Source organism: Carassius gibelio, chromosome A7 (assembly GCF_023724105.1).
Source record: "Carassius gibelio isolate Cgi1373 ecotype wild population from Czech Republic chromosome A7, carGib1.2-hapl.c, whole genome shotgun sequence".
Lineage (NCBI taxonomy): Eukaryota > Metazoa > Chordata > Actinopteri > Cypriniformes > Cyprinidae > Carassius > Carassius gibelio.
Genome location: NC_068377.1, coordinates 26095678 through 26123673, shown reverse-complemented (window position 1 = coordinate 26123673; position 27996 = coordinate 26095678). Strand labels below are relative to the sequence as shown.

Below are 27996 nucleotides of genomic sequence, written 5' to 3'. Positions count from 1 at the left end.
TTTTTTGGATCCCAGATTATTAATGAAAGGTCGCTTTTATATATACTTTGTTTAAATATTTTTTGAAAATGTTTATATTATTCTAAATTTATATAATTTATCATCATCATCATCATCATCATTATAGGTCATTTTTTTACTTAAAATCCAGGTTCATCATGCAATTTCGATTTATATTTTCAATATTTTTGTTCTATATTTATATTATTTTTATTATAATTTCAACCTGTTCAACATTACAATCATATAGCATTGTATCATTGTATTTGAGAAAGGTATACCGAGTGAAGGAGAAGAGTATTTTCATCTTGTGACTGTAAAGGGGCAGTCGTGACCTTACTGAGACTCTGCAATGCAAGATTACAATCTTTCCAGTAGGTGGAGCCATTAGTCCATTAAAAACACTCCAGCTAAACTATACATAATATTGAAAACGGTCTATATATTTAACATTTTAAAGAAACATAATGGACTTATAAAGCGTTTTGTCTGCAATCGAATATTTAAAATTATAACAGCCAAAATCTAGCTCATATAAAGAATTACATATACATGTTAAAACACTTAATATAATTGGGATATTATAACAATATGAAACAAAACGCTCCAATGGTCCACAGGGCTCGCCATAGCTCACTCCTCCTCCGGTTTTTTTTTTTTTTTTTTTTTGTGGTCCAGAGCTCAAGCACGCTGCACCTCCCCACTCCTCCTTTAATAAACATGGCTGAACTGAAAACGGACGGTGGATTTTAGGACTGCACCCGTCTGCTGCAGCACCAGCACAGGACTCGCACACACTCACACTGTTGATTCACACAAGAAGACTGAGCATGAGCTGAATGTTTACAGCGGGGAGCCAAAGCAGCGAAAGTTTGAGTGTGACAGCCGCTAACGAAGAGACTTGAGCGGGACGGACCAGCTCCAGCTGAGATACTACTGCATGCAAAGCGTAGACTAAATACTGCTTTTGCATTTATGGAAACTATGCGTGTCTACTGAAGAAACCCTGGATTTATTGCTCTGAAGTAGCCTAAGACAGTCTGGCTTACATTTGAAAGAGTTTTAAGCTGCTCTTATATGGATTCACAGTTCCCATTTTTGTTGTATTGCCCCGTTTAAATGATGTTCTCCGGTAAACAAACGAAGCCGACTTTTAAGTCTTATCTTCCTCCACTTCAGGTGAGTGAGACACTAACATGCTAGTAGCTAAAACAAAGTCGTCATACTTGTTTATTAAACTATTCTGCACTTGTGTAAGTATGTTAAGGAAACTCTGTCACCTCATATGTTTGACATCTGGACGACTTTTAAGCCTTCACTGGGTTTGAGAGTGGTATCCTTCGTAACTCTCAGGTGTGTCAGTGTTTACTGGACCACAGCACTACATGTATGAAGATGGGGCAGGATTCCCTGCTTTAAGAACAATGTGCATTTACTTTTAACTTGTAACATATTTAGATCTTAATTTAACATGTGCAGGATGATGATGATGATGATTCATCAGCCATTGTGTTATTAATGAAGTAAATGAATCTGACATGTACATCTAACTCATGGAAGTTTTGGATAATGACCCCAAGAATTATAATTGTTACTTTAATATATATATAAAAAAATAATTGTTACTTTAAATAATAATAATAATAATAAAAAAACATTACAGCACTAGAAACGACATGCTAACCCAAAGATTCTAATTTATCTTTTCATTTCAAAATAAAACAATAGTTTTTACTCCACAAATCTAAAAACATTTGTCAAATTCTTCATTAACAAATAGACAAAAAAAACTTTGATATTCAACACACAGATCACTATTTTTCAAAGAAAAAAAAATAGATCAGTTAACTGTTTTGATGGGAACCTTTGTTTATATGAACAAATGCTGATATTCAGTACAAATGACAAAATGAAGAAGAGCGTAGCCACTCATTAAATGAGTTGAAGTGAGATTCTGTGCCATGTGGTCAAGAGAAACATGTAAGTGTAAAGATCTAGGTCTTGTATGCCTGCAACAGGTCAGGTGACTTTTAAGTGTTCTTAATGTTTCACACAGACTGACTTGAAGAAAAGTCCTCAACTGCCCATCAAGAAGCTAGAAGCAAAACTTCTACCAGGTAAGAGACTTTCAGAAGCATTCACTCTGGAAAGAAAGATGAATCAGTTCACATGACAAGCAACTCCTAAAGGTCTCAGGTTTGGGGTGGTGTGGCTTAGTAGGTGAAGATTTGGTCTGGTAATTGAATGTTTGTAGGTTCAAACCCCTATGGCTACTCAGATAAGTTGGAGTTTAAATTGGGCAAATTCTGTTTGTTTCAGGCTCGAGAAGATCGATTGGTTTTACTTGTGCGAGTTGTCACAATAAGATCAGCTGTAACAAAAATGACAAATAACTGATGCAGTAAAAGTCACTCACTGTACTTCTTCCTCAAAATTAAAGCAGTTTACAGGTAAAGCAATTATGAAGCGCATAGCCACTCATTAAATGTGTTGAAATTAGTTAATTAATTTATTACACATAAGCAATTTTCACCACATTTTTTAAAATATAAAGACATTGCATTTACATTTATTAATTTATAATATATAAAGCTTTTGAAAGCTTTTGTGGCAGCAGCAGTATATTTTCTCCCTTATAGATCCGTTTAAATTCATGATATTTTCAACGATTTCTCAATCTTCAGAAGAGAATGGAATTGCGCTGACTCTCTCAGAGGAATTGAATTAAGCTGGTGCTCTCCATGCGAACGCTTGCAGATGCCAAACTTCAAAGTTGCTCATGCGCCAAAGTTAATCATAAACTCTGGATCAAACCCTGACCTGACTGTGACATTTATAACAGTTTTCTGAATGCGCTGAATCTGATCGAAGCCGGCTGGTATTTGTTTAGTTTCATCAACTCTGAGCTTACTTGTTCAACTAGCTAAGTGTAGCATTGCTAGACTATAATATAGTTACTAATTGCATTGTAGGATTGCTTTTGTAAATTATACATTTAATCATTTTAGATCAGAAAGCCTCTATTAAATGAAAACTAATGTAATTTTAACAATTTGGTGGTTCTTGTTTCCACCCCCCAACCCCTCTCCCCACCCTGCTGTTCAATCTGCCACATTTTGGTACATTATCAATCAACAGAAGGCTGCCTGTTAGTTTCCATAGCAATCAGTTGGCTTTTGCCCTTTTCTCTAAATTTACCGTTGCACCACCAATCATCTTCAGCTATTGTGAGTTTTTTTTTTTTATTTGGCAAGAGAGAAGTGTTTGTGACAGCGAGAGAGAGAGAGAGAAACAGAAATGATGTAGCGGACATCTTGAGTAATCAGTTGAAAATGATATTCACAGAGGTCCTTCCTGTATACAGAACAGTATCTTATCCAGCCTGTTTCCTGCACTTGTGCAGCCTCTGAATTTTTAATGCGTGGCCTTGCATAAAGAGCCTGTGATCTGCCATGGTTTGTTGTGTTTGGGTTTTGATGCCAACTGAAGTGTTTACAGAAGGTCTACAATGCAGCTTCCTCTAGACGGCATTTTAATGCCACACTTCCTGATTTGTGAATTGTACATAGAACAAGTATGTGAGGTTAAGGGGATATTATTGAGATTCTTTGAAAAATCAGTGACTCTCTCTCATGTTGAATCAAACACGTATATATGTCTGTCTTCTGTGGAATGTTTAAAAAAAATAAAATGCACCGTTTGCTATTCTAGGGATTGGAGCTACTTCAAAAAATGATGCAAAGTCACCATAAATGTATCATAAGAAAATGGACATTATGCCTTATTCTCTATATTCCATGTGTTCTAAATCCATACAATAGCTTTGAGTGAGAAACAGACTAGAATTTAAGTTATTACTCACTCATAATCTTTTTTTTTTTTTTTTTTAGTGTTAAAATGAGAATAGCTGTGACCAGCATTATGAACCATATCACTCCAATCGTGACTGAAACATCGAGGCTACTTCTACATTCATCCGGACATATTTGAGAACAGTGCTTTCATTTCAAAACATTGTTTGTCCACAGTGGCATTTTCAAGTGTTTTCCGAATTGTCCTCGTCTAATACCTCAGTTTTCACAGTCCACACTACAATGCCAAAACTGCATTTTCAACTTCATGCACGTTTCAAACGCTTTGGGATCAATGTAGATTTAGCCTCAGACCAGTTTTGTGAATTTGATTAACTGATCCATTATTAAAAGATGTTACTCAAAAGAATGATTTATTTACAAAAAATTCTTGTGCAGAATGCAAAAATGTGTTGCTTCTATGGCAACATTGAGAAAATTTACCTTTTCATTTACAATTAATAATTTAGCAGACGCTTACAGAAGAGGACGATGGAAGCTATTAAACCAACAAAAGCGCAACGATATGACAGTGCTGTGGCAAGTCACAGTTTGTCTAACAAATTACACATAGCAAAGTTTTTCTGATGAATAATTATTAAAGGAAAAGAATAGAATGAAAGTGTTAGTATTCATTTGCGTTTACATTTTTGAAAATGGCTAAAGACTCAGGTTGTGTTCGGCACGCATTTCACCAGCTTGGTACAGTGAAGGTATAGGTCTGTGAAAGTAGTCTCTCTTTGCAGACGGCGAGTTTCTGAAGAGTCTGAAGTAGTTGAGGTATAGGAGAGCAGAGCTAGTGGTTGATCTTCAGGCAAACACCAGACTGATAAATTGATAAAGCAACTTATTTCACTCATTTCCTCTGTTTATTTAACGCATTCAAAACTAGTTTGATGTTTGCTAAATCAAGAGGTTAGTGTCATGAAACCCTGTCTGTAGGAGATGGTTTGGTTTTGTCCCATCATGGTTTTAAAAATGTGATCTATTATTATACCTGTTCCTGTAAATGCTATTGACAAGCACTCTTGAATAGGGTGTGTACCACTACCCATCTACCTTTAATCCTAATGTCCTTGTTCTTCATGTTCTGGCAGGTAGTTTCAGTCAAATAACTGCGAGGCTTTGCCCTTTGTTCTGTCTTAACTTTCTAACTCATGCAATGGCAGATCAGATATTTTCAAGCCATTAACAGAGGTCTTAATGCAACCTGAGAGTTTCTGTTCCTAGAAGTGTTGGGAAGCAAATAGAAAGGCGACTTAGTGCTGTGGTGTCTGGAGAAGGAATCTGTGTTTAGGAGTTCACTCCTTATAATTAAGCCACATAACATGGTCCTTCCCTTTTCCAAAATAGATGTGCTGTGCACTTTTTAGTTCCTCATCTGAAATTAAAACAAAACCTCCCTTGTCACTGTATTTTGTGGACTGTGCTGATAGTAGGGTGTCACACGGTGTGGTGAAGTTATTGCAGAGGTTTGAATACTCTTGCTAGTGTACACCAATGTACATTAGAATATCAAAGGAAGGGTTCCTTTACAAGCTTCTTACTGCCTGGTTTAATATGGCTATTTTATTTCCAGAACCAGCGCAAGTTGACTAAGCAGATGCTACCATTCAGATTCTGTAAAAATAAAAAAATAAAATGTGTGGGTTTAAAATAAATTAATTACTTTTATTCAGCAAGGCAGCAAGGTCAATTGATCCAAAGTGACAGTAAAGACATTTATAATGTTACAAAACATTGTTCAAACAAAATGCTGTAAAATGCAAAGCATCATGGAAAAAAAGATTTCCACAAAAATATTAGGCCGCACAGCTGTTTTCAAAATTGATGCTTTTTTTTATTTTTATCACCAAAATCAGCATATTAGAATGATTTCTGAAGTAATGACTGCTGACAATTCAGCTTTGCATCACAGGAATAAAATACATTTTAAAATAAATCGAAATCGAGAACAGTTATTTTGAATTTAAAAAAAAAACGTAAAAAAAAATCTTACCTTCCTTGAACTTTTAAAGAGTAGTGTTACTGGTTGATCTATCTATAACTGTGGACACAAATATAACGCTTGCGGTCAGATGAACTGTGTTGTCAGTTTGGCAGTATGTGACAAACATCTTTAAGATTTTGAGACCACAGTATCACTTTTTCAATATCAAATAAGTTTGTTTATTTTTCACTCACTCTCATTTGTTGAACTACAATAAATTGCAGATTTAAAAACATTTATATATATATAAAAATTGTAGCAATTTCTGTATCCCATTAAATGTACATGTATGAAAAATAGATATTCAGGAATATTGGATTTTATGTTTGCAGACATGTAAAGAAAATAGATACATAGAGACATTTGTCTTTGTCATACTCTTTGGATGGTTTAATTGTGTCTGTGGTGACATTTTAGTAGAATGTATCCATTCAGATTGACCTCCTACTACTGTTCCATTTAAACCTCTCCAGTACTCCTTACACACATACAGAGGCCCAGTGATGCCTAGTCATCTCAACAGAACATGGCCGTTGTCTCATGAATGGTGTTCTACAAACACATGCACGTCTTGCAAAATTTCCAAATCCCTGGTAGCCCTTCGACCACTCTTCAGATTTTAGTATTGACTGAGATGAATTTAACTAGCCCAAATATGAAAGAAAATGTCTAAGTAGTCAAAAAATAAATAATTAAATTCAAAATAAAAATATCAAGGAATTCATTTTATTTCACTATTTACAGGGTATCTGCAGGATTAAAAAAAAAAATCAAATTAAGGCTTTTTAAGAGCCTTTTTAAGAACTGCACAAATAAAATGAATAAATGAACGGGGTAGGGCAATGTCTATGATAACATTAAACAGCAAATTACATGATTTCCAGTTCAGATAAAGCTTTTCACAAAAACTAAAAACCTTATTAAATGATAAACATCACATTCCAGCATTTTAAGAAAAGGGGTGAGTCAAATCAGCATATAAATTATTACATATATATTGTGTCTTCATTGTTTACATTTTTAGAAGGCACATTAGCTTCTTTCTCATTTACAACACTGCATGTTTGCTGCGTAAAAATATTAGCTGATTTTCGCTGTGTTCTAAGCAAAAACGGGAGACGGGCTTATTCGAAAATGCAAACCACTGATCTGTAAAATTATTAGTGATGCAAATGATTTTTCTGCTCATAGGTGGGGCTTTTGAAACAACAGAATAGTTGTTATAGTGGTTTCCCCAGTAACGGCTGGACACAAAGTAGCGCTGTGCTCATAAGTGCTGCTTTATCGATGGGGAGCTGCAGCCTGGAGCAATGGACAGGTGAATCGGTACAACACAAACTACCCCCACACCCTGACAGACAGCTTTGCCGACCAATCATTGAGACCTTTGACCACGCCCATTGCTCCAGCCTGCAATTATCCCTACTTTGCTTTATCAGGTTTTAAAGGAAAGATGAAATGAAAATGCCATCAACACTTTTCTGAAGACAGTCGTTTCCCTTCAGATATGCATTCATATAAAACACCCGCACTGTGTTTTGACTTTAAAACATGGAGCGCACAGTTTTCTTCCATGAAATCACAGCCTTTTGAAGTTTTATCATATTAAACTGTATTGCTATTCTTGTCTTTCCAACCCTAAATGGAAGAAATCTTGAAGTTATAATTAAGACTTTTCTTATACCAAATTTAAAGGTGCTGTATGTAAGTTTTTGACTCCACTATAGCATAAAAATACCACGTTTGCAGATATTTAAGAAACCTGCTTAGTTAATACACTTGTTTATCTGAAAAACAATGCTACAGTGTGTTATTCACCTTTAAAAATGTGCGTTCCGTGCTGGAATGTCAGTCTCTATTTTGGTTTGTGAAACCCGCCCTCTGCCAGTTTACCCAATTGTATTCCAGCACCCCGGGTTGCCAGCTGACGGAAAACAAAGCGTATTTAATTTCATTAATCGTCTAGTGCATTCGTTCCTGTTGGTGTTGTCAATCTGGCAACCTGAGTCTGAAGAGGAGGGGCTGGGTATAAAAAAAACCCTCTCCAATATTTTGAATTTGGACTGCAATACCTAGTTCAACCGCTCGCTGTCAATCCTACATATAGCACCTTCAAGACTTTTAAGGCCTTAAATTTGAAACCACTGGACCTTTTAAGGACCTGCAGGAACCTGATTTTGCGAGTCCTACCACGCACACATTCTCTCTCTCTCTCTCTCTCTCTCTCTCTGTCAGTCTTTCTGTTTGGCCTCTTGTTATGTTGATCCGATCTATTTACGTGTAACTTTTGCAGCACAATGCAGCGAGAGCATTCCTGTGCCAAACTCGATCCGTCCTTAAGAGCACCCTGTCCTATGACGTATTCATCATCATATTTTCTCTCTGCCTTAACTATAGACATCATTTTACTCTTTAACTCTGCTACAATTCTTGTTCAAAGAAAAAACACAACCCAAAGTGTACGGATGAAATATACCAGCCGCAAAATCGCCCATTTTCAAACAGGATGTAAACACAGGAAGCCTGATCACATGATCATACCTAAATATTTAATGCTGTTATTTTTAGGTGCAGACTGCCTTTAACGTCGGTCTTAGGTCATTTAATCAGGTTTGATGTCAAGTGTGTATTATTAATGGCATGGCTATGATGTGTACTCTCACGTGTTGGCATTTCTGAAATGTCAACCCATCGATATCAGGATATACTGTGTAGAAATTATATCAAGTTCAGGTTCACTATACTGTTCAATAGTTTGTTCAGATGTTTTTTTTTTTATGTTTTTGAAAGAGGTCTCTTATGCTCACCTAGACTGCAATTATTTCATTAAAAATACAGTACTAATAATACAAATAATAAATATTGTCCCAGTTTAAAATATCAGTTTTTTTTATCTGAATACATTTTAAAATGTAATTTATTCAGGCTTTAGTGTCACATGATCCTTCAGAAATCTTGTTAATATGGTGATTTGATGCTCAAGAAACATTTAATTGTTATCAGTGTTGACAACAGTGGTGCTGGTTTAATATATATATATATATATATATATATATATGTATGTATATATTATTAAGCCTTGATTGTTTGATAAATATAAAGTTCAAAATAACTAAATTTATTTAAAATAGAAATGTTTTGAATAACAGACGTCTTTCTGTCAGTTTTGATGAATAATGCAACCTTGTTGAATAAATGTATTCATTTCTAAAAAAAAAAAGAAAGAAAATAATTTGATTAGTAATGTATGCGATGAAGTCCCAACATAAAGTATTATGCAAATTGTGCAATGAGATGAGATACCATTCCCTTTTCTAAACTGATCTTCACTGGCTATTTATTGATTAACCACCGAACAAGTGTTTCAATGTGACCTTGTTTGGCTGTATTCATAGTGCATCTGCATTTCCTTCTCATCTGCAGTCTGGACAGATCTTCTGCTGTGTAGAGCGGTGGGTGATCAGACACACACTGATACTAGTCATGGCCATGTACAGGCCAGGCTGCTTGTAGAGCGGAAGAGGAAGTTGTTTGAAATATGCGAGTGGGTGTGTGAATATGTGAGAAGATGGGTAATAAAGATTGTGGGTCTTGTGGTGTCAAATATGTTCGACTGATGACAGTAGTAAATGAAAGCATTATCAGATTAACCAAAATATTTAAGAGATAAATATGCAAGTAGTTGATGATGTTCGTAAAACTCCAGAACTCTGTGGGCTCAGATTCCAAGCAGATGTAGTCATAGGTTAATTGTTTTTCTTTGAAAATCAGCTGGCTGACCTACTGTTTTAGTGGCTTGGCATGTAGTGAAGTGTTCACCAGATACGTGCCTGAGATGCAAATGCTCTCGCAGGGCCCAACCTCCATCTTAGCTAGCCTGCACCCTGCCCTACAGTAACCCCTGAACCAGGCCCGGCTGTGAGACAAACACTCACACACCGAGTGCTCACAGCTGGAGTTTCTTCTCACTCACTCTTCCTCTCACAACTTGATTATTCTTCTCCAATATACACAAATCTCTGTCCATTTTTGCCTATGTATGTGTCTTGATGATCTTTAGAGCTAGAGAGGAAGTGCTATGTTTAGAATGAAGCAGAATGTGGGTGTCTTTTTTCCATGTGTGTGTCTTCAGTAGCTCAGTATATCAACTAGAATGCTGGTATTAGTGAGTATTATTAATGCGAACAAAATGTCTTTGTGACTGTCCAAAAACCTGATGTTTCTGTATTCTGAAAGCCTGGGTTTCTTCCTGGTTCAGCTGACTTTGATGAACTTGTGCTCTTTTCCTGTTTGTGTGACCGTTCAGGATTCTCAGCATGCGTATGCACACTCTGTACGTGGTGAAAGTTTATGTGACTCAGCACAACAGGTCATTTCTTTTAATAGGGCATCATTTTCTTCCAACATGAAAGGAGAGTCATAAGAGAGGGGTTTCCCTGGAAAGCCGTTCGGAAGGGGGTCAACTTTGTGTTACCCAAGTGGTCAGCAATCCAGATGTTGAAACTGAAATAAGAAACTGCTGCTATATTGTGGAGGATAACAGCTTGTTTGTTTGGTAAAAAAAAGTGTTTCTCTCTGTCTATTGCATGGAAAATATATCACAGTAGTGTCATTTATTTCGGTTTAGCTCTTAAACATTTGAGGGTGTTAGCAGAGAAGAATATGGACACACACTAGAGTGGAGTATAGAACAAAAAAAAAACAAAAAACAATACTTGTCAACAAGTACCAACCGTTCCTTTTAATGTATGTTTTTAATATTTAAATTGAGTTCAAATTTGAGCTAATCATCCATTGCTCAGCTCATTGTGTTTTTCCTTCCTCTAAATTTCACTTCCTTATTCCCTCTTTACAGGTGAAATAATTGTGAACGAGGCTAACTTTGTAAGGAAGTGCATCGGTTCAGAAAGTCAGGATGACCTCTGGGGGAAACTTGTGTGTACTAACTTCAAAGTTTCCTTCATTTCCCATAATTCATTGCCACGAAAGGTAAGCACAGACTTATCTGAGAGTCAGTACTTTGACTTGATTTGACTTTGACAATAAGCAGTAATTATGGCATAGAATATTATTAAACACAAAACGATTTTTTTTATTATGTGTTCTCACAACTTAAAAAAAGATAAATATTAAACGAAATGAAAGTTTAAAGAAAAACATGCTTTTACATTTTTTTTTAACTGTATCTGAGTCATTTGAAGAATTGCTTCTTCTCAATTCTGCTAGCAGAAAATACATGTGTGTACAATTTACATTTTTATTTAGCTTGCTCTGCTGTTTTCAACGTGCAATGGAAATAATTAACCTTCTCGCCCTAAAACATCTCCTATAGTTGTATAATGTTTATATTTATATTAGTTTTTATATTAGATTACTAGATTGGATATAAATAAGTCATATAAGGAGGGAAATACATTTCAGACTTATGTCAGGCAAAAGAATCCAAAGTTCTTTTCCAGAGCAGTGAAATTTGCAGCTCACAAGTTAAACATGTTAATAATCTCCCTCTGTCAACCAATGATCAGCTGATTTACAAGGAAAAGAAGGTAATTTATTACAGTCCTTAAAGGGTTAGTTCACCCAATAATCAAAATTATGTCATTAATGACTCACCCTTATGTCGTTCCAAACCCATGAGACCTCCATTCATCTTCAGAACACAGTTTAAGATATTTTAGATTTAGTCTGAGAGGTCTCAGTTCCTCCATTGAAGCTGTGTGTACGGTCTAATGTCCATGTCCAGAAAATTAAGAAAAACACCATCAAAGTAGTCCATGTGACATCAGAGGGTCAGTTAGAATTTTTTTAAGCATCGAAAAATACATTTCGGTCCAAAAATAGCAAAAACTACAACTTTATTCATCATTGTCTTCTCTTCTGGGCCTGTTGTGAGAGTTCAAAACAAAGCAGTTTGTCATATTCGGTTTGCAAACAAATCATTCGATGTAATCGAATCTTTTTGAACCAGTTCACCAAATCGAACTGAATTGTTTTAAACGGTTCTCGTCTCCAATTCGCATTAATCCACAAATGACTTAAGCTGTTGACTTTTTTTAATGTGGCTGACACTCCCTCTGAGTTAAAATAAACCAATATCCCGGAGTCATTCATTTACTCTAAACAATACACTGACTGAACTGCTGTGAAGAGTGAACTGAAGATGAACACCGAGCCGAGTCAGATAATGACTTGTTCATGAGTCAAGAACCGTTTCTAAATCTAAAATATCTTAAACTGTGTTCTGAAGATGAACGGCGGTCTCATGGGTTTGGAACGACATGAGGGTGAGTTATTAATGACATAATATAGATTATTTGGTGAACTATCCCTTTAAATACAGGTCACCCATCACACTGGTTCACAAACTGGCTAGCTGTAGCTCATGAGGTTCTCATTACTTGATAACATCTACAAACAGACTGAAAGCAAATCAATGAATGAATCCTTGTCTGTTTCATTATTTACAGAGATTCCAGTGCACCCACCGCCTCTTGGGCGAGCATGATATCCCGCTGGCTTGCGTGGAGCAGGTAGTGACAGGTAATTCAACAGCACACTCGTAAAACATTGCAAAATCACGTTCTTTGGTGGAAGTGGAGTGGGGTGATGGATTCACGATTGGTGGGCCCTTGTTATTCTGTTCCACTATTACCCCCTGTCCGGCGCCCCTGGTTTTAATTAAAAGAGAGGATTTCATCCGTATTTTTTTTATTTGTTTTATTTCATTCAGAAATTTTCCATAGATGCCTTAGCTATATGAGATAAATGCCTGGGGCTCCACAGATCCCAATTTGAGAAACACTGCTCCATAATACTCCAGCCATGCTTTTATGCTTTTAATAGCCTAAATGAAAACGTTTTGAGCCGTCTCACTGGTCAGACCCTATGTAGCCTTATATAGAATGTCTCTTTGTGTGTCTCTCTGTCCTTCTCTTGTCTGCCCTTCTCCCAGAGTCATTGGTTTCCTTCTTTTCTAACTTTGTTTGTTTTCCATCTCTCTTTCTACTGTACTTCAGTGCTCCGTTTTATTCTCTCTTTCTGTGTCTGTTCCCCTTTTTCCTTTTCATAAGCTTCTACAGCATTTATGTTAACAAAAAGAATCATGTGTCCTAGATGACTGACTGTAACCCTGTTTTTTTGGACACGAGTGATGTGATGTGATGTGGACAAATGCGAGGCTGTAGCAGAAATGCAGAACCTGTTTGGGTGGCTGCTTTTAGCATAGCTGTAGATGAGCTCATCCAGCCAGACTGCTGCCTGAGCCTGGCCACGATTAATCTTGTTTGTGTTAGATCCTTGCACTCCCCTCATTGCTGACTTAGCCCCCCAAGTGCTGAATTGCTGTGCTAAACAGATGAAGCCTGCTTTTCCCCTTCTCTTTACTCTGTCTTCCTGTGTGGCTTTAACAAAAGACCTTTATAATAGATTCCGGTTTAGAAAAAACACACTGCATTCTCTTTGAGGCTACAGTCTGTCAGTAAGGCACACAGAATGACCCCTGGAGTCTGGGATAGTGCCCTTGGAGGCTATCTATGCTATATTAATTACAGGACTGAAAGCTCCAGCATATATGCTCATATTTCTTTCTTCAATTGGGCCTTCAGTAGTTTTGGTCATATGTTTACATCAGTTAATATGCAAATACAATGGAAAAAAAATAATAATAATTTATTGTTCTTGTGTAGTAATGTTGGTAATGTAGTAATCTGATATGTAAATGGTGATTGTGATTTAATATATGATTTACAGTAGGCTTTTTACACTCCATGTATAAACGGCATGACTGTGAATGTGATATTGCTGTAAACTAGTTCTGCTAATGTGAAGTTGATATCTAGTGAGCATTTCCTCTCTCAGCCCATAAGTGGATGTACTTCCTTGAGTAGAGGAACTCATTCTGTGGTAAAGATAAAGTGTCATGTTCTTCAGAACTCCAAATGTAAAAAATGAAATAAGTGGTTTTAGTTAGCACTTCTGTATTCCTTGTTTAATATCTCAAAGAAACAGAACTTACTTCAGTTTGTTATTGTATTTATTACTGTAAACATAGTCATGATTTCTTGTGCCTTCAGACTGTTTGACTGAATATTATGTAATACATATGGCTCATAATACAGATAATACAGTACTCCCTCGCTCACTAGTATGTGTAGAATCCATTAGTGACATTAGTAAACTTGGTGGTAAGCACACATTCTATGATACATAACACTGTAGTGTTCATGCAAATCCACAAATGCCACATCCCAATCCCAATCCTCCCCATCATTACATGTACTCTTATCTACTTTCATTTACATTTACATTTACATTTAATCATTTAGCAGACGCTTTTATCCAAAGCGACTTACAAATGAGAACAATAGAAGCAGTCAGGTCAACAGGAGAACAACAACAGTATACAAGTGCCATGACAAGTCTCAGTTAGTCTAGTATAGAACGCATAGCCAGGATTTTTTTTTTTTTTTTTTTTTTTTTTTTTTTATTAAATGAACAAAGACAAGAAAATGAAAAGTGCTGGTGTTAGTAGGTTAAGTGCAGGCGAAAAAGATGAGTCTTCAGACGTTTCTTGAAAATTATTAAAGACTCAGCTGTACGAATTGGGATTGGGAGGTCATTCCACCAGCTGGGCACAGTCCAGGAAAAGGTCCGTGAGAGTGATTTTGAATTTCTTTGGGATGGCACCACAAGGCGTTGTTCACTTGCAGAGCGCAAACTTCTGGAGGGCACATAGGATTTAACCAGTGAGTTTAGGTAAGTTGGTGCCGTGCCAGTGGTCGTCTTGTAGGCAAGCATCAGTACCTTGAATTTGATGCGAGCGGCTACTGGTAGCCAGTGTAACCTGATGAGGAGAGGAGTAACATGAGCTTTTTTTGGCTCATTGAAGACAACCCTCGCTGCTGCATTCTGGATCATTTGCAGAGGCTTGACAGTACATGTAGGAAGGCCCGCCAGGAGAGCATTACAATAGTCCAGTCTGGAGAGAACAAGAGCTTGGACAAGAAGTTGGGTTGCTTGCTCTGACAGGACTTTCATCATCTGTAATGCGTACAAAACCCAAATAATACTTTTTTTTAATGTTTTTTTTAAATAGTGAATGATCTTAAGGGGAAGCAGAAGATTTTAGGTTCCAACCAGAAGTTGAAATTTAACCCTACTGAGCTTATCCTCTACTGCAAAGACTTCCGCATCATCAGATTCCGCTTTGATGAAGCCGGACCCGAGAGTGCCAAAAAGGTAAAAACAAACACACACACACACACACACACAAAATAATTAACCTTGCAACCTCTTGCACTCAAACACACTCGCACATGTTCACACACCTCTGCGTTCCAGGTGCTGTTGGATTAGTCTGAGACAGGATTAAGGGCTAATGGGTTTGGCTGTAGCCCCCCGCTGAAATCTGGGTGTGTTTTTTTGCCTGAAGTAAAATTGTAAACAAGTATAAGAAATTCCTACATGTTAATGGTTCCCATCCTGGAATGAAGTGGAATTACAAGTTGTATTAATTTCAGTCTGTGGTCAGTCTTTTGGTGTAAGTGGTTTTATGCGAATTTAACCAAGAACTTAACCAAGAAAACCTTCCATAGAACTCTAGGCATGTGGTGTTTCAGGAAGTCTCTTCTCTCATTGCTTCCTCTTTCCAACTGAGAGGTTGTAGGATGAGTGGATTATAGTTTGTCTTTTTACCTAGACAGCATTGCTTTCATCCACCTTCTCCGTCTGGTGGACACTGATCCCACTGCAGACCTGTAATGACGAGTCCGATTCATCCCTTCTTGCTATACCCCCTCATACATGAGACACAAACCAGTGACGTCTGGTAGATTCTTACTCGAAGATCCTTTAGATTCAAATGTGAAATTACACTGTAATATCCATATGGGTGAGTTGTTTACTTTGTAATTAGTCCATACAGTCTGGCAATATTCAGTCGACAGTGTAATCAGCTCCAATTGAGGAACTGGTTCCTCTCACATTAAACAGCGTACTAACCTCAAACTTTTTGAATATTTTATATTCAATTTTAACTTTTTTAATATTATTATTACTGTTTTTTATTTATTTTATTATTTTCATACTGTCCCATCTGAAGCCTTTGACAGAAAAGATAATCAGATGTTCTAAAAAATTTCCCTTAATGTCTAATGTTAGTTATATATTTGTATTTTTGCTTTTCCCCAATGGTAGACTTAAAAGACCAAAAAAATGCATGAAAATCTATGAAGCATATCAGAGTGTGGCTCTCTGCCTCATAAAATAAAGCTTGTTCTGTTGAGGAATGTCTCTCCCTCCCGTTATACATCTGCTCCATAAAGCAGATAAAAAGAGCTCTTTATACAAGCTGATCTGATCACACCATAAACTCTGAGCTCTGTGACTCACACCAGTCTACGAACCCATCCTGTTGCTTCACAACAGCTGCTGTTGCCTGGCAACGTGGAACTTTGTGTAAAATGAACATTCCACATTGTGCCCCTGTCAGAAGAGGAGAGCGGCCTCCTGTTTGTCATCCCTGCAGTATAACGAGCCCTGATTGGCCATTCCTATAGCATGACTAAGAGCTAAATGAATGCTTTCCACAGCATCTTTGGAATGATTGTTAGTCATCATTTATTAGTCACTAGAATCTCAAAGGCTGCACTTAAGAGCTGTTTATGTTTTTGGAAGCGGAAAAGGGAGTTTTCCTTTCAGTAATGGGAAAAAGACTGTGAAGGAAGTCGAGCTTTTCACCTGCAGTTACCCACCAAATACAAGGCCAAAACTCCAAGGGGAGTAACTAGAGGTATAGAAGGAGTGAAGTAAATGGGGAGGAAGAAAGAAGAGGTGCCAGAGTTCACCTCTAAACTGTCTGCCAGCTCCCGAGAATGTGTGAAGGAAGGGGGAGAATGGGGCAAGAAAAGCACCACAAAAAACAAGAGAAACAAAAAGCCCTTTGAGCACGGCTCTCACTTTCTGAGCGCTTCGCAAACACACGCGTTTACCCTGAAGTTCCGTTCCAGAGCTTCTCTGATGCTTTTGTTCCTCAGTGCCAGTGAATGCTAAACTAAGGGGCTTACGTGAAGGGCAAGTAGAGTGTATTTCCTTGACAGCCGTAGCAACACGCACTGCTTATTCATGTTCGGGTGCTAGCATTATGGAGGAGCCTAATATGCGAGCAGTCTTCTAGGCATCTCAGCTCTGATTGAATTCAAATGGAAGTAAATGTCAAATAATGTATATGGATTGTGAAGGAGAGACTCCTTCAATGTGTTTTGGATTCTAATGTGTCATTTCCTATAGGCTAGGCTAATTACTGAGTGGAATTAATCCAGAGACACTTGGAAAAAAGAAATGGAACAAATACAACAACTGGTAAATTCATAATATCCAGTTGGAAATTACAGAGCTTCTTTTCAATTCACATTCCTAATGTGTCATCAGTCTAGTCATTACTGTTAATTCCCAGCACTTCTGTCCCTAGTCCAGCTTTTTCTTCTTTAGACTTTCCTACACCAGTCTTCACAGAAACACTGCTGGCTTGTTTTTTTTACCAATAAATTCTTTGTTTGAGAAGCACTAAATTTATGGACCTTTCACTCAGAATGCGTTTTTGTGTTGAAATGTAGAGCAGTGGAATTAAAATGAATGCATCTTTTAACTTGGGTGCCATGACGCTGTGTCACACAAGATGCTGCAAAATACACAAGCGCAATTGTCAAATACTTCTAATACATCTACCACATTTTTATAAAGAAAAATAAACAATTTGTACAGTGGAATACAAAAACAGGTTCGGCGTGAACGAGTTTTCTGGGTTTCAACTCTTGTTTTTATACAAGGGATAGTTCATCCAAAAATGGAAATTTTGGCAAATCCATAAAACTATTGTTCCATTAAAAATAAAAAAAGATCTTTATTTGTGTTTCGATGATGAAGTCTTATGGGTTTTTGAAGAATTTACATTTTTGGGTGAACTACACCTTTAAAATGAAATTCTATGAAAACGTATAAGGGCGAGTAATTGATGACAGAATTATCATTTTTGGGTGAACTCTCCCTTTCTATCCCAAGTGGGACATCGCTCATGCTGTGTACATTTGTTTGTTTATTTGAAGACTCATCTGTGACACATGTAATATACAGCAAGATAAATGTTGATAGTTTCGTATAGGTGAAAATCCAGCCTAGCTTTGGCTCTGTGCACTTGAGCTCTGTGTGTTGTTGAATATTTCCATTCCTGTAACTGACAGTTGTGCCAAGAAAAGGTCTTCTGAAGGAAAAACGGAGGAACTAACGAAAAGGTGTTGTAGGAAAACAGATAACAGAGAGAAACATTTCCAAACTTCACCGTGTAGTTCTGAGGGTGGAGGATGTCAACCAGTTCGGGACAAACCGCCTTAGCAGTGTTTTGTGCCTATAATTTAAATCAAGCACTTCAGGTGGTGATTTCCAGTTCCCAGTGGCAGAAATAATAGAGGTGTACATTTCTCATTTGAGGCTTAATTGGTCTGAAACAATTTGTTAGTAAATGTCAACAGTTGTATTGTGAGACGAAAGGAGGAGGAATTTGTTGTAATTAAATTTCATTCCTTTTTCTGAGGAAATTACAGTGAAACAGTGAAGGTCATTTTGTGTTAGTCATGTGAATATATGTTTTGCTTTTACAGGTTTGCCTGGCCATCGCTCATTATTCCCACCCTGCTGACCCACAGCTACTCTTTGGCTTTGAATATGTCGGAAAGCGATACCATGGATCAACAGGTAAGAAAACACATGTGCTGCCGTGACTGCAATTGTTTAGCACTGTTTCCAAAAGAGCTGCCAAACTGCGCTGAGCTGTCCATACATTCAGTTTCCCTGCAAGTAAGGACATGAGAACACTTGCCACAGAATGCAAAGTGCTCATGTTATGAATAAGAATATTAAGATTTATATAGCTGCTATTATTGGGCTGTATTGTAATGTAGTTTTAGAGGTGACAGAATGGCAGAATGTAACGTGATCTTGATTAGAGAAGCTTGTAATGCAAACCTAATATATCCTCCCTTTTATTTATATATATATAGCATCCCTGCCCTGCTGCTTGAACATGTACACTTGTGGTTTGTTCAGGTGACCGGGTAAATGGTGTTGACCCTGGCGGGGGGATGCAGACCCCCCTGTTCGACTGCTCCTCTGACTGGGACAGAGAGATCAAGCGTACTGGCGCCTCTGAATGGAGAGTGTGTACCATAAATCAAGGCTATTTCATCTCGCCCAGGTAAGTCTATAAATGTGAATTTACATGTAAATTGTGGTCTATTTTGCAAACGGCTTGTATTATAAGCACCTTAAAGGGTTAGTTCACCCAAAAATGAAAATTAGGCTGCATTTTACTCGCCCCCAAGGCATCCTAGGTGTATATGATGTTGTACTTTCAGACAAATCCAGTCAGAGTTATATAAAAAATTGTCTTTGATCTTTCAAGCTCTGTCATTGCACTCAGCGGGTGTTGCATGCATCAATCCAAAAGACGTGAAATGAAAAGCAACTTTCAAAAGACGTGAAACAAGAAAAGTGACTCAACGGCACCAGGGGGTCAACAAAGACCTCCTGTAGCGAATTGATGTGTTTAAATTGATAGTTGTTTAAAACTCAACTCTGTGGTTTATTTTTAAAGACAGCACCTATTTAAAAATGAGTTCTGCTGATTTCGGAGACTGTCAGCTCCAGGCTATCAACGGGAGCTCAGTGCTCATGTATCCACAGAGAGCAGCCTCTCCTCGGCTAGACCTTCTGATATGTGCCTCTGGCTGTGATGTCTCTTTAGTGGTTAACGTTTCATTGTAATGGCTGTATATATAGCCTAGATTTCCCTGAACTAAGTACATTTCTGCTGTTATTATTATTTTTAAATGAAAATGAAAGGAGGCAGTGGTATTTGATATCCTATTTCATTTTATTGTAAATACACAATGAGGAAAATTGCAGTAGCCAAGGCGAAACTGACTGAAGTTATCAAGTACGCTGCTGTTTGCAGAATTACCGGATTTGCGTCATCGCAGACATCACACTCCCGAGACGAATACGTGAAGTCCGAACTACTGAGGATGCACGTCCAAAATCAGCGTACTTTTTTATTGAGAAACGCGCGCAGACCTTTTATTTACCTAATCTTCCGGGTACTTTAGACCAAGGTGGAAACACAAAAAGCAACCGGTCTGGGGGGAAAATAGTTCCTGGGGGAAAAAGTTCCTGGTATATTTGTTCTTGGTAATCTTGGTGGAAACGTGGCATTTGCTTTTTTTGATCCTGTAAACAAACATTGGATTTCACTGGCGCATGCGCAATGCTGACCTCATGTGTCATGCTCCCGGAACTGCTTCTGTGTTGGCGCAAACTAGATTCAAGTGATTATTAGGTTTTGAATATGGATATTTTTATTAAACCCATCGAGTTGCTACAGGAGGCCTTTGTTCACCCCCAGAGCCATATGAGACTTGCCAGGGAATGCAAAATGGTTCCCCCCCTCCTTTTTTCATCCTTTGTTCGTGAAAGGTCATTTTTTATTTCACTTGCTTTGGACTGAAGCAATGCAACACCCACTGAATGCATTGATAGAGCTTGAAAGATCAAAGACAATTTTTAATATAACTCCGATTCGTCTGAAAGAAGAAAGTCATATTCACCTAGGATGCCTCGGGGGTGAGTAAAACAGCCTAACTTTCATTTTTGGGTGAACTAACCCTTGAAGCTGAAGATCATTGCTGCATGACTCGTATCCTTGATGTAACTCACATTTCACTGCTGGTTATATATGCTCTATATAACTGTGTATGTGACGAATAAAAATCGTGAATCTTGTAACAAGTGAATGTGACAGAAAGACAGGTTTGATTATGTACAATATAAATGGATATTGTTAAGGTGACTTGAATGTTGGATCGTATGTTGTCCTTTCTGCAGTAATTGTCTGGAATGAAAACACTGATCTCACTGATCCACACACAGTTCAGTATCGGGTCATTGTGTTTATTATACTGACATAAAGAAGCATCACATATTTGACTGTGCTTCACAGGGTCAAGAGCCATTTATGTGAAATTTAACTACTTTTTCTGTTGTTTGCAGTCTCCCAGAATTTTTCGTGGTTCCGGTATCTCTAGCAGATCAGGATCTGAAGCAATACGCCTGCTTCTTTTACTCCCAGCGTATCCCGGTGAGTGCCATTTACCTGGCTTGATAATTGGTTTTGGAGTGAGAGAGAAGGAAATCTACAAATCACTTTGACTACCCCAATCTGTTTTGCTCTTACTCAGAGAGAAAGTCACCAGTTAGTGTCTTTGTTAAAAAATTTGTAGAATGACAAACATGTCTTATTTAAACTCAAAAAGTCTTACTTGGTAGATTTATTTGCACTTAGTAGTTGTGAGTCAACCATGTGTAGGCCCATATTAGACATTTGAAGAGTATTTCTATGTGTGTGTGTGCTTTGGTTTGTAGTTATGGTGCTGGAATCACCCCAGTGGAAGCGCTCTGGTCCGCATGTCTAACATCAGTGACCCACAGCAGCAGAGGAAGGTGGAGCAGCGGTAAGAAAGAGAGAATTAAAGGCTGATTAAGAAATTTGGTTTGACCACCATTTTAAGCAGAAATTAAGCAATAGTCGTACTGTTGTGAGAAAGTAGATATTTTTTTGGCTGATAATATACACTGAACAGCATTTTTTTATATATATATCCTCTCATTATTTGGGAAAAGTTATCAGAAGTTGTGATTGTGCCTGTTTGATCATCTCAGATCTTTTGGACAATACGGACAGAAAACAATGAATCCTCTGTGTTTCTGCAGGATTTCCAGTGCCATCACTAAGAGCCACCCCCTCCGCAGTGATGTCTTCAAGTCCGATTTGGACAAAAACCTCCCAAACATCCAGGATATTCAGGCTGCTTTGCTTAAACTGAGGCAGATTTGTGTTATAGGTAATCAATACCCTGTTGGAGAAAGGGATGATTGCGGTACACAAATACGACTTTAACTGTAGGAAATCCTTACCAGGCCACACAGATTACGATCCAAATTACCGGCATTACCATGTTTATTATTTCCATTCGAATCCTTTCCCACTTACTAAGCAGAGTAATGGCTTCATTTAGTTAGTCATATTTGTGTGCTGCACTTGGCGCTCCTGTAGAATCTACAGTGTGACAAAATAAGAGGTGGTCTCGATGGTCACACAGGAGACCCATTTAAATAAATACCAGGTGGAAACGGCATTGGCTCTAATATATGTCTTTCTGCTTGCTTCTGTATTTATATGCATATGCAGATCCCTTCGAGGAGTCTGAAGAGAAGTGGCTGTCATCCTTAGAGAGCTCAAGATGGATGGAGTATGTCAGGTATGATTGAGAAACACTCACTAGTCACCAGTCATCATACTTGATCTCCCAGCTTGTGCCAGGAGGTCTTTTGTGCCAGAAATGTTGGCAACAGGCATAGATTTCTGTTTTTCCATTCTCAGCTGTTTTTTTTTAGGTCTCAACAGTTCTGTCTGTAGATGTTGATGCTGTGCGGTATGCATTTTTTTTTTTTTTTTTACAGAACATTTCTACGGCATGCAGTTGAGGTAGTCTATATGCTGGAGAGCAGAAATGTGCCTGTCATACTTCTAGGTAAAATAAAAAGCCCTTCTACAGTTCTAATACAGATTTTTATATTATATAATAGATATTCGATATTATATTATACTATATTATATTTATTATACACGTGCAAACCCAAGAAACTAATTATCTGTGGTCATCAGCATGCCACAAATGCAGTTATTAATAACCAGGTATATTATATATACCCCGGACCCCCCACCCCCCTTAAGAAATGCTGGAAATTATTAAAATGCCTGAAGGAAGAGTACATTTTCAGCATATTTAAATTTTTGGGTCAAGAATTCCTTTAATTGTTCTGTTGTGTCTTATAGAAAAATCTAACCTCAAATGTAATATCTTGTAAATCTTGTGTGAAGTGATAAATGATCCTCTTTATTCCGTATGTGTGTGCACAGAGAACGAGGATCGGGACCTGAGTTGTGTGATTTCCTGTCTGGTGCAGCTGATGTGCGATCCTCACTGCAGGAGTCTGCATGGCTTCCAGGGACTGATCCAGAAGGAATGGGTAATGGCTGGGCATCGGTTCCTGGACCGCTGCAACCATCTGAAGAAGAATGACAAAGAGGAGGTAGGACATCATATATCCATTGGATTCCAGGATCTTCTTTGTCCATTGGCTGTATGAGACATACTTGTGGCCCACTTCTTTCATATATGTAAAGATTTTAGTTTTTCATTGCTCCTATTGTTTCTCTCTGCAGTCTCCTCTGTTCCTGCTGTTCCTGGACTGTGTGTGGCAGCTGTGGAATCAGTACCCAGCAGCCTTTGAGTTCACGGAGGTGTACCTGGCAGTGCTGGGGGACAGTATGTGGGTTCCCATCTTCAGCACCTTCCTCTTCAACTGCCCCCGACAGAGAGCAGAGAACAGCAGGGTTAGAAGCTTTAATTGAGTTAAACTAGTTCAATTAAATATATAGAATTATTAATATATATGTTTTGTATATACCATGTTATACTCTAGTGGTCCAAAGTTCGATCGATAGGATTTTTGAATGTTTTTGAAAAGGCTGCATTTATTTGATCAAAATACAGTAAAAACTGTAATATTGTGAAATTTTATAGGAATTTACATAAGTAAATTACATTTCCTCAAATGTAATTTATTCATGTGATAGCAAAGCTGGATTTTTCAGCAGTCATTACTCCATTGGTCAGTATGACAAGGAGACAACAGAATTTGTTTATCTTAAATGATTTATATGCTTTCATATATTCCTAATGGTTTATTATTAACAATAAACACAGTGAGCAATTCCTTCTTAAATAGTGTAATTGTAGGCTGTTTATTGCCAGTGTAGTAATATACACAATTGCTCATATAAATACAAGTTTCTATAAAAGTTTTGTTCAGCAGTCTTTAACACTAGCAGCCTGTGATAGGAGTGACTTGTTAGACTTCCAAAAATAAATAATAGTAAATCATGGAAGCCTGTTTAGCAGGAGGTTCTGTAGCCTGGAGTGTCTATAACAACATTATGATTGGGCACACTAAAGTAAGATTTCAGTGAAAAGAACATTGGAAGAATATTGGGCGAGAACTTGATGTCAGTTGGGGAATAATTCTAGAACACCAAGCAGGACTGTACCCAAACAACACAGAACTACTGCAGCAAAGTGACAACACACCTCAGCATTTACCTTGAAGATCACATTTCCACCAGAGAACATCACAAAACCAACATCCATGAAAGAGCCACAGCTGCTAAAACTTTAATCCCAGACACCAGTGCTAAACTGCACAGAAGATGGTGTCATGATCGTAAAACCTGAACAGTTGGAGCACCAAGATGATTTTCAACATCTGCTCCGGCCAGCTCAATCACATGAATGAAATATTATCAAACCGCCGCGGGCAGTTTTAGGGAGATGAGTGAGAAGCAGATTCTCTCGTCTAACATCTCTGAAGCAACTGGCAAATATTTTGCTAGACGACATTCGGCTGGAGACTAATTAAAAGTTAATCTATTCTGAGAAGGTTGGAAGTCGTCTTCGAGGCATATAGTGCTAAAACACCCTAATTAAGAGATATTTTAAGAACTTATGTTTAAGTGTAAGACATGTCTGTTTTCTAATAGGTTATTGTAATATCATATCAAATCACTCTTTAAATTGACATCTCCTTTTCTTTGTCTGTCTGCTTCTTTCCCGCTCCTCTCTTCAGGATTTTGCGAGCAGTAAGAGTATTCACCTGGGGCAGGACCAGGCTCTGCGCTTTCCTCCAGTGTGGGACTGGTCTCAACAGTTCAGTCTTAAAGACCAGACTCTTTTTAATAACCCCCTGTATGTGGGCAAGATCGCCACCTGTGTGCAGAATGGCACAGTGAAGACCTTCACACACAGACGCAGCAAGGTGAGGTCTCCATCTCTGCTCGTCTGTGTGCTGTTGACTTTGTTATCTCTAAAGTAATTTCAGTCAACAGCAAACGATTATGGTTTTTAAAAGATTGAAGAATAGAATATATATTTTTTGCTACTCCCTCAGAAAAACTACAGTTCCACGCTGCGGGGTCTGCCCTCGGCTTTGCGAAACGGATCGCTTGGGCCGAACGACACGCTGGCGCGCCGGAACTCCCTCGTGCTGCGTCTCCGTTCGGATTTGTCTCAGGTGCGGGAGCAGCAGGAGACCCCATCGGAGCGCTTCATCCGAGACTACTTCTCTCATCCTGTCGACTTACAGGGCCTGCTGCTCCCCCAGCTCCTCCCATCCCACCTCTCTGTCTGGAAGCTCTACTTCCTGCGCTGGGTTCCCGAGGCTCAGATTCCTCAGGGCGGCCCCATCACCGCCTTCCACAAGCTCTCAGTGCTCACAGACGAGATTGAAATGCTCCAGAGCCAGTTGAGGCAGTACAAAGGAGCAGGCAGTACCCCTAACAACCTGCACGCGGAGCACAGCAAAATGTACTTTAAGGTGACTTCGACCCCTCACCAGACCCCTTCTCCTCCAGAGTACCTCAGCTCCTCGTTTCCTTTCTCTCCTGTTGGTAACCTGTGTCGCCCCGGCATCCTGGGGACTCCTCTTAGCAAGTTCCTCAACGGAGCCAAGATCTGGCTCTCTACAGAGACACTGGCTAATGAGACGTTTTGAGGACAGACTGCTGGGACAGGACTGTGAGGTCAGACAAACAGGAAGATCTTCTCATTTTGAATGTGCAGGCTTGAGGTACTGACAGTTACCTGGACATTTTTACAACTGTCTGTTGAGAGTTGTCAGTCAGTGAATTTTTTTTTTTTTTTGCACAAGATTACATATTAAGCTCCAATCGCACATCATTCTGACTTAGGATTGTTTGGATCTGTCGTACACTGCCTCTCCTGTGTTAAAATACTTTGGTGGATTTCTCCGTTTGAGGCTTGAGGCATTAGTTGGAAAGGAAGTAGAACTGGTAATACTTCATATTAAGATTCAATTTGTTATCATTAGTTAATGCATTAGGTGTCTTGAACTAACAATGAACAGTTTTTCTTATTATCATTGTTTATTCATAATAATTTTACTAATATTACCATAATTTATACAAATGAGTACAGTACATGTAGAATTAAAATTAACCAGGTTTAATAAATGCTGGTTATTGAAACCTAATGCATTAATTGATGTGACAGATTGATCATTAATATATAGTGTTTTTGTAGAACAAGAAATTAAATCTATGGTATAAAATGTGCATATGTTTTAGTTTTTAATCCTGAAATTCATAGTTGGAGATTTTTTGACACCTTCTGGTAAGGTCTAACTTTGGTTAGCTGGCTGCATTAAAATCAATAACCAAAATTGTGAAACTTGATATAGGAATTGACAGGGTTTATTGGTGTAAACCTGTATAGCAGGCAATAAGTGTGCACAGATGGGTGTCTGTCGGGCTGGCTGGATTCCGGTCTTTCTAAAGCACAGCTTGGCTGTCTGAAGGTGACTGACCGCGGCTCAGGCCAGTCAGCCGGTTGATTTGGCTTGCAGTGCGGTCAGTGTCTCAAACAGCATCTGACTGTCAGAAAAGACATTTCCAATTTGTTGTTAATGCACCTGTGAACTTTAGAGTTATTTTACTAGTGTGACTGTAACCTTGGTCTTGGTTTGATGTGTAGTCTTTTTAATTATAGATTTTTATTATGGTTGGGGACGGTATTTTATTTTATATTTTCCAATTTATATTCCTTAACTACTTGTTCCTAGAACTGGTACTTATCCTTTTCCCCTGATACCCTTTAACAGGATGTTTACCAGTTTACCAGTAGTGCTGCAATGAGTATGAAAACTGTGTTTGTTCCAATGGCGTGGTTTGATTTGTCAAACAGCACTGATATTTATTCAGTTATTCAAAGAAACCTAAACAGGGATATTGTACAGATCCTCTGTGCTTTGTTGTGGGCCCTCTTTGCAGTGTACCTGTTCCTTTCTCTGGTTATTAAAAAGCTACAAAAAGCATCACAGGAGTTTCCCTCTGATGTGTGATTGGAAGTACGCTGACTAGTTCCAAAGCTTTGTCTGGCAGTTGTTTAGATATTTGTGGTTGCTCACTGCTCAGTTGTGTCTGTGTAGAGGATCAATGATGGTTCTTAGTCTTAGTTTTTGTTTGTGAGCTCAGGGGAGCCTTGTGAGGCAATATGCACAATTTGGCTCTTTGAGATTTTCATGCAAATAAAAAGAATTGCCACCTTTGAATGGACACCTGCCTTTTTTGTTCTTTGCAAAATTAAATATGATTTTCAGTTTTTTTTTTGTTTTGTTTAGAAACCAGTAAAAGCATTCTTTAATCTCAGTTTACTGGATGTTCTCAGAACACAAGTTGAGGTGAAACTAGCTGTAACTGAACCAAGTGAGCACTGAACTCAATCGTAATGCCCTCTTCTGACCACTTAATGATATAACTAACTGTATTTACATTTTTTCATTTAGCAGACACTAACAGAAAATCACAAATGGCAATTAATAAAATGAGTTTTCCCTTTTTTTTGGATGATGAATTTATTGAAAGTTACAGTGGTCCAAAAAGTATTTAATATACAATAAACAATTAAAAAAAATGCTTTATAATATGTAAATATTACGTACCGCAATATCAAAAAGAGTAGCATTTATTTATAAGTATAGCACAAGCACATTTCCTCAAATTAAGTGAATTATGTGAAGATTATATTGTTCAAAAACAATGTTTTGGACGCTTTCTGGTTGTCAAACATTGTGGAACATGTTCATTTGTTCGTGTAATTACTCTGTAAGGATTCCAGAATGAACTCAATGGAAGCTGACTTCATAAATCCATGAAAATAGGAAACGTGTGTCTAGAAAAATCTACAAACGTGTTTTGATATTTTTAATGCAACAAGTGTGACATTTCAATGTCTGACTTCAGTGTTGAAATACTTTTTGGGGCCACTTTTGACAGTATACTGTATATTGGTGATTTTAACGAAAGGTTGATTTATTAATATAGCACTCCCAGGAAAGGAATTCTGTAAGGAGCAAATATTGTCATTGTTTTAAGAGTTAGTGAAAGTGTGTGTAGTATTACAGAAACGACCAAAA

The 27996-nt window shown here is 37.9% G+C and overlaps 1 protein-coding gene across 1 annotated transcript; it reads left to right on the top strand.

Moving 5' to 3' along the window:
* The first annotated feature begins 669 nt into the window (after nucleotides 1–669).
* On the top strand, nucleotides 670–27136 carry LOC128016962 (myotubularin-related protein 10-like). Its single transcript, XM_052601967.1, has 16 exons — nucleotides 670–1179; nucleotides 2057–2117; nucleotides 10697–10830; nucleotides 12309–12381; nucleotides 14936–15078; nucleotides 18495–18588; nucleotides 18940–19087; nucleotides 20938–21025; nucleotides 21310–21398; nucleotides 21658–21788; nucleotides 22136–22205; nucleotides 22408–22478; nucleotides 22868–23040; nucleotides 23174–23344; nucleotides 24634–24822; nucleotides 24955–27136. Exons 1-16 carry the CDS (start codon nucleotides 1120–1122, stop codon nucleotides 25555–25557), a joined length of 2298 nt encoding a protein of 765 aa, XP_052457927.1. The 5' UTR covers nucleotides 670–1119; the 3' UTR covers nucleotides 25558–27136.
* The last annotated feature ends 860 nt before the right edge of the window (nucleotides 27137–27996 follow it).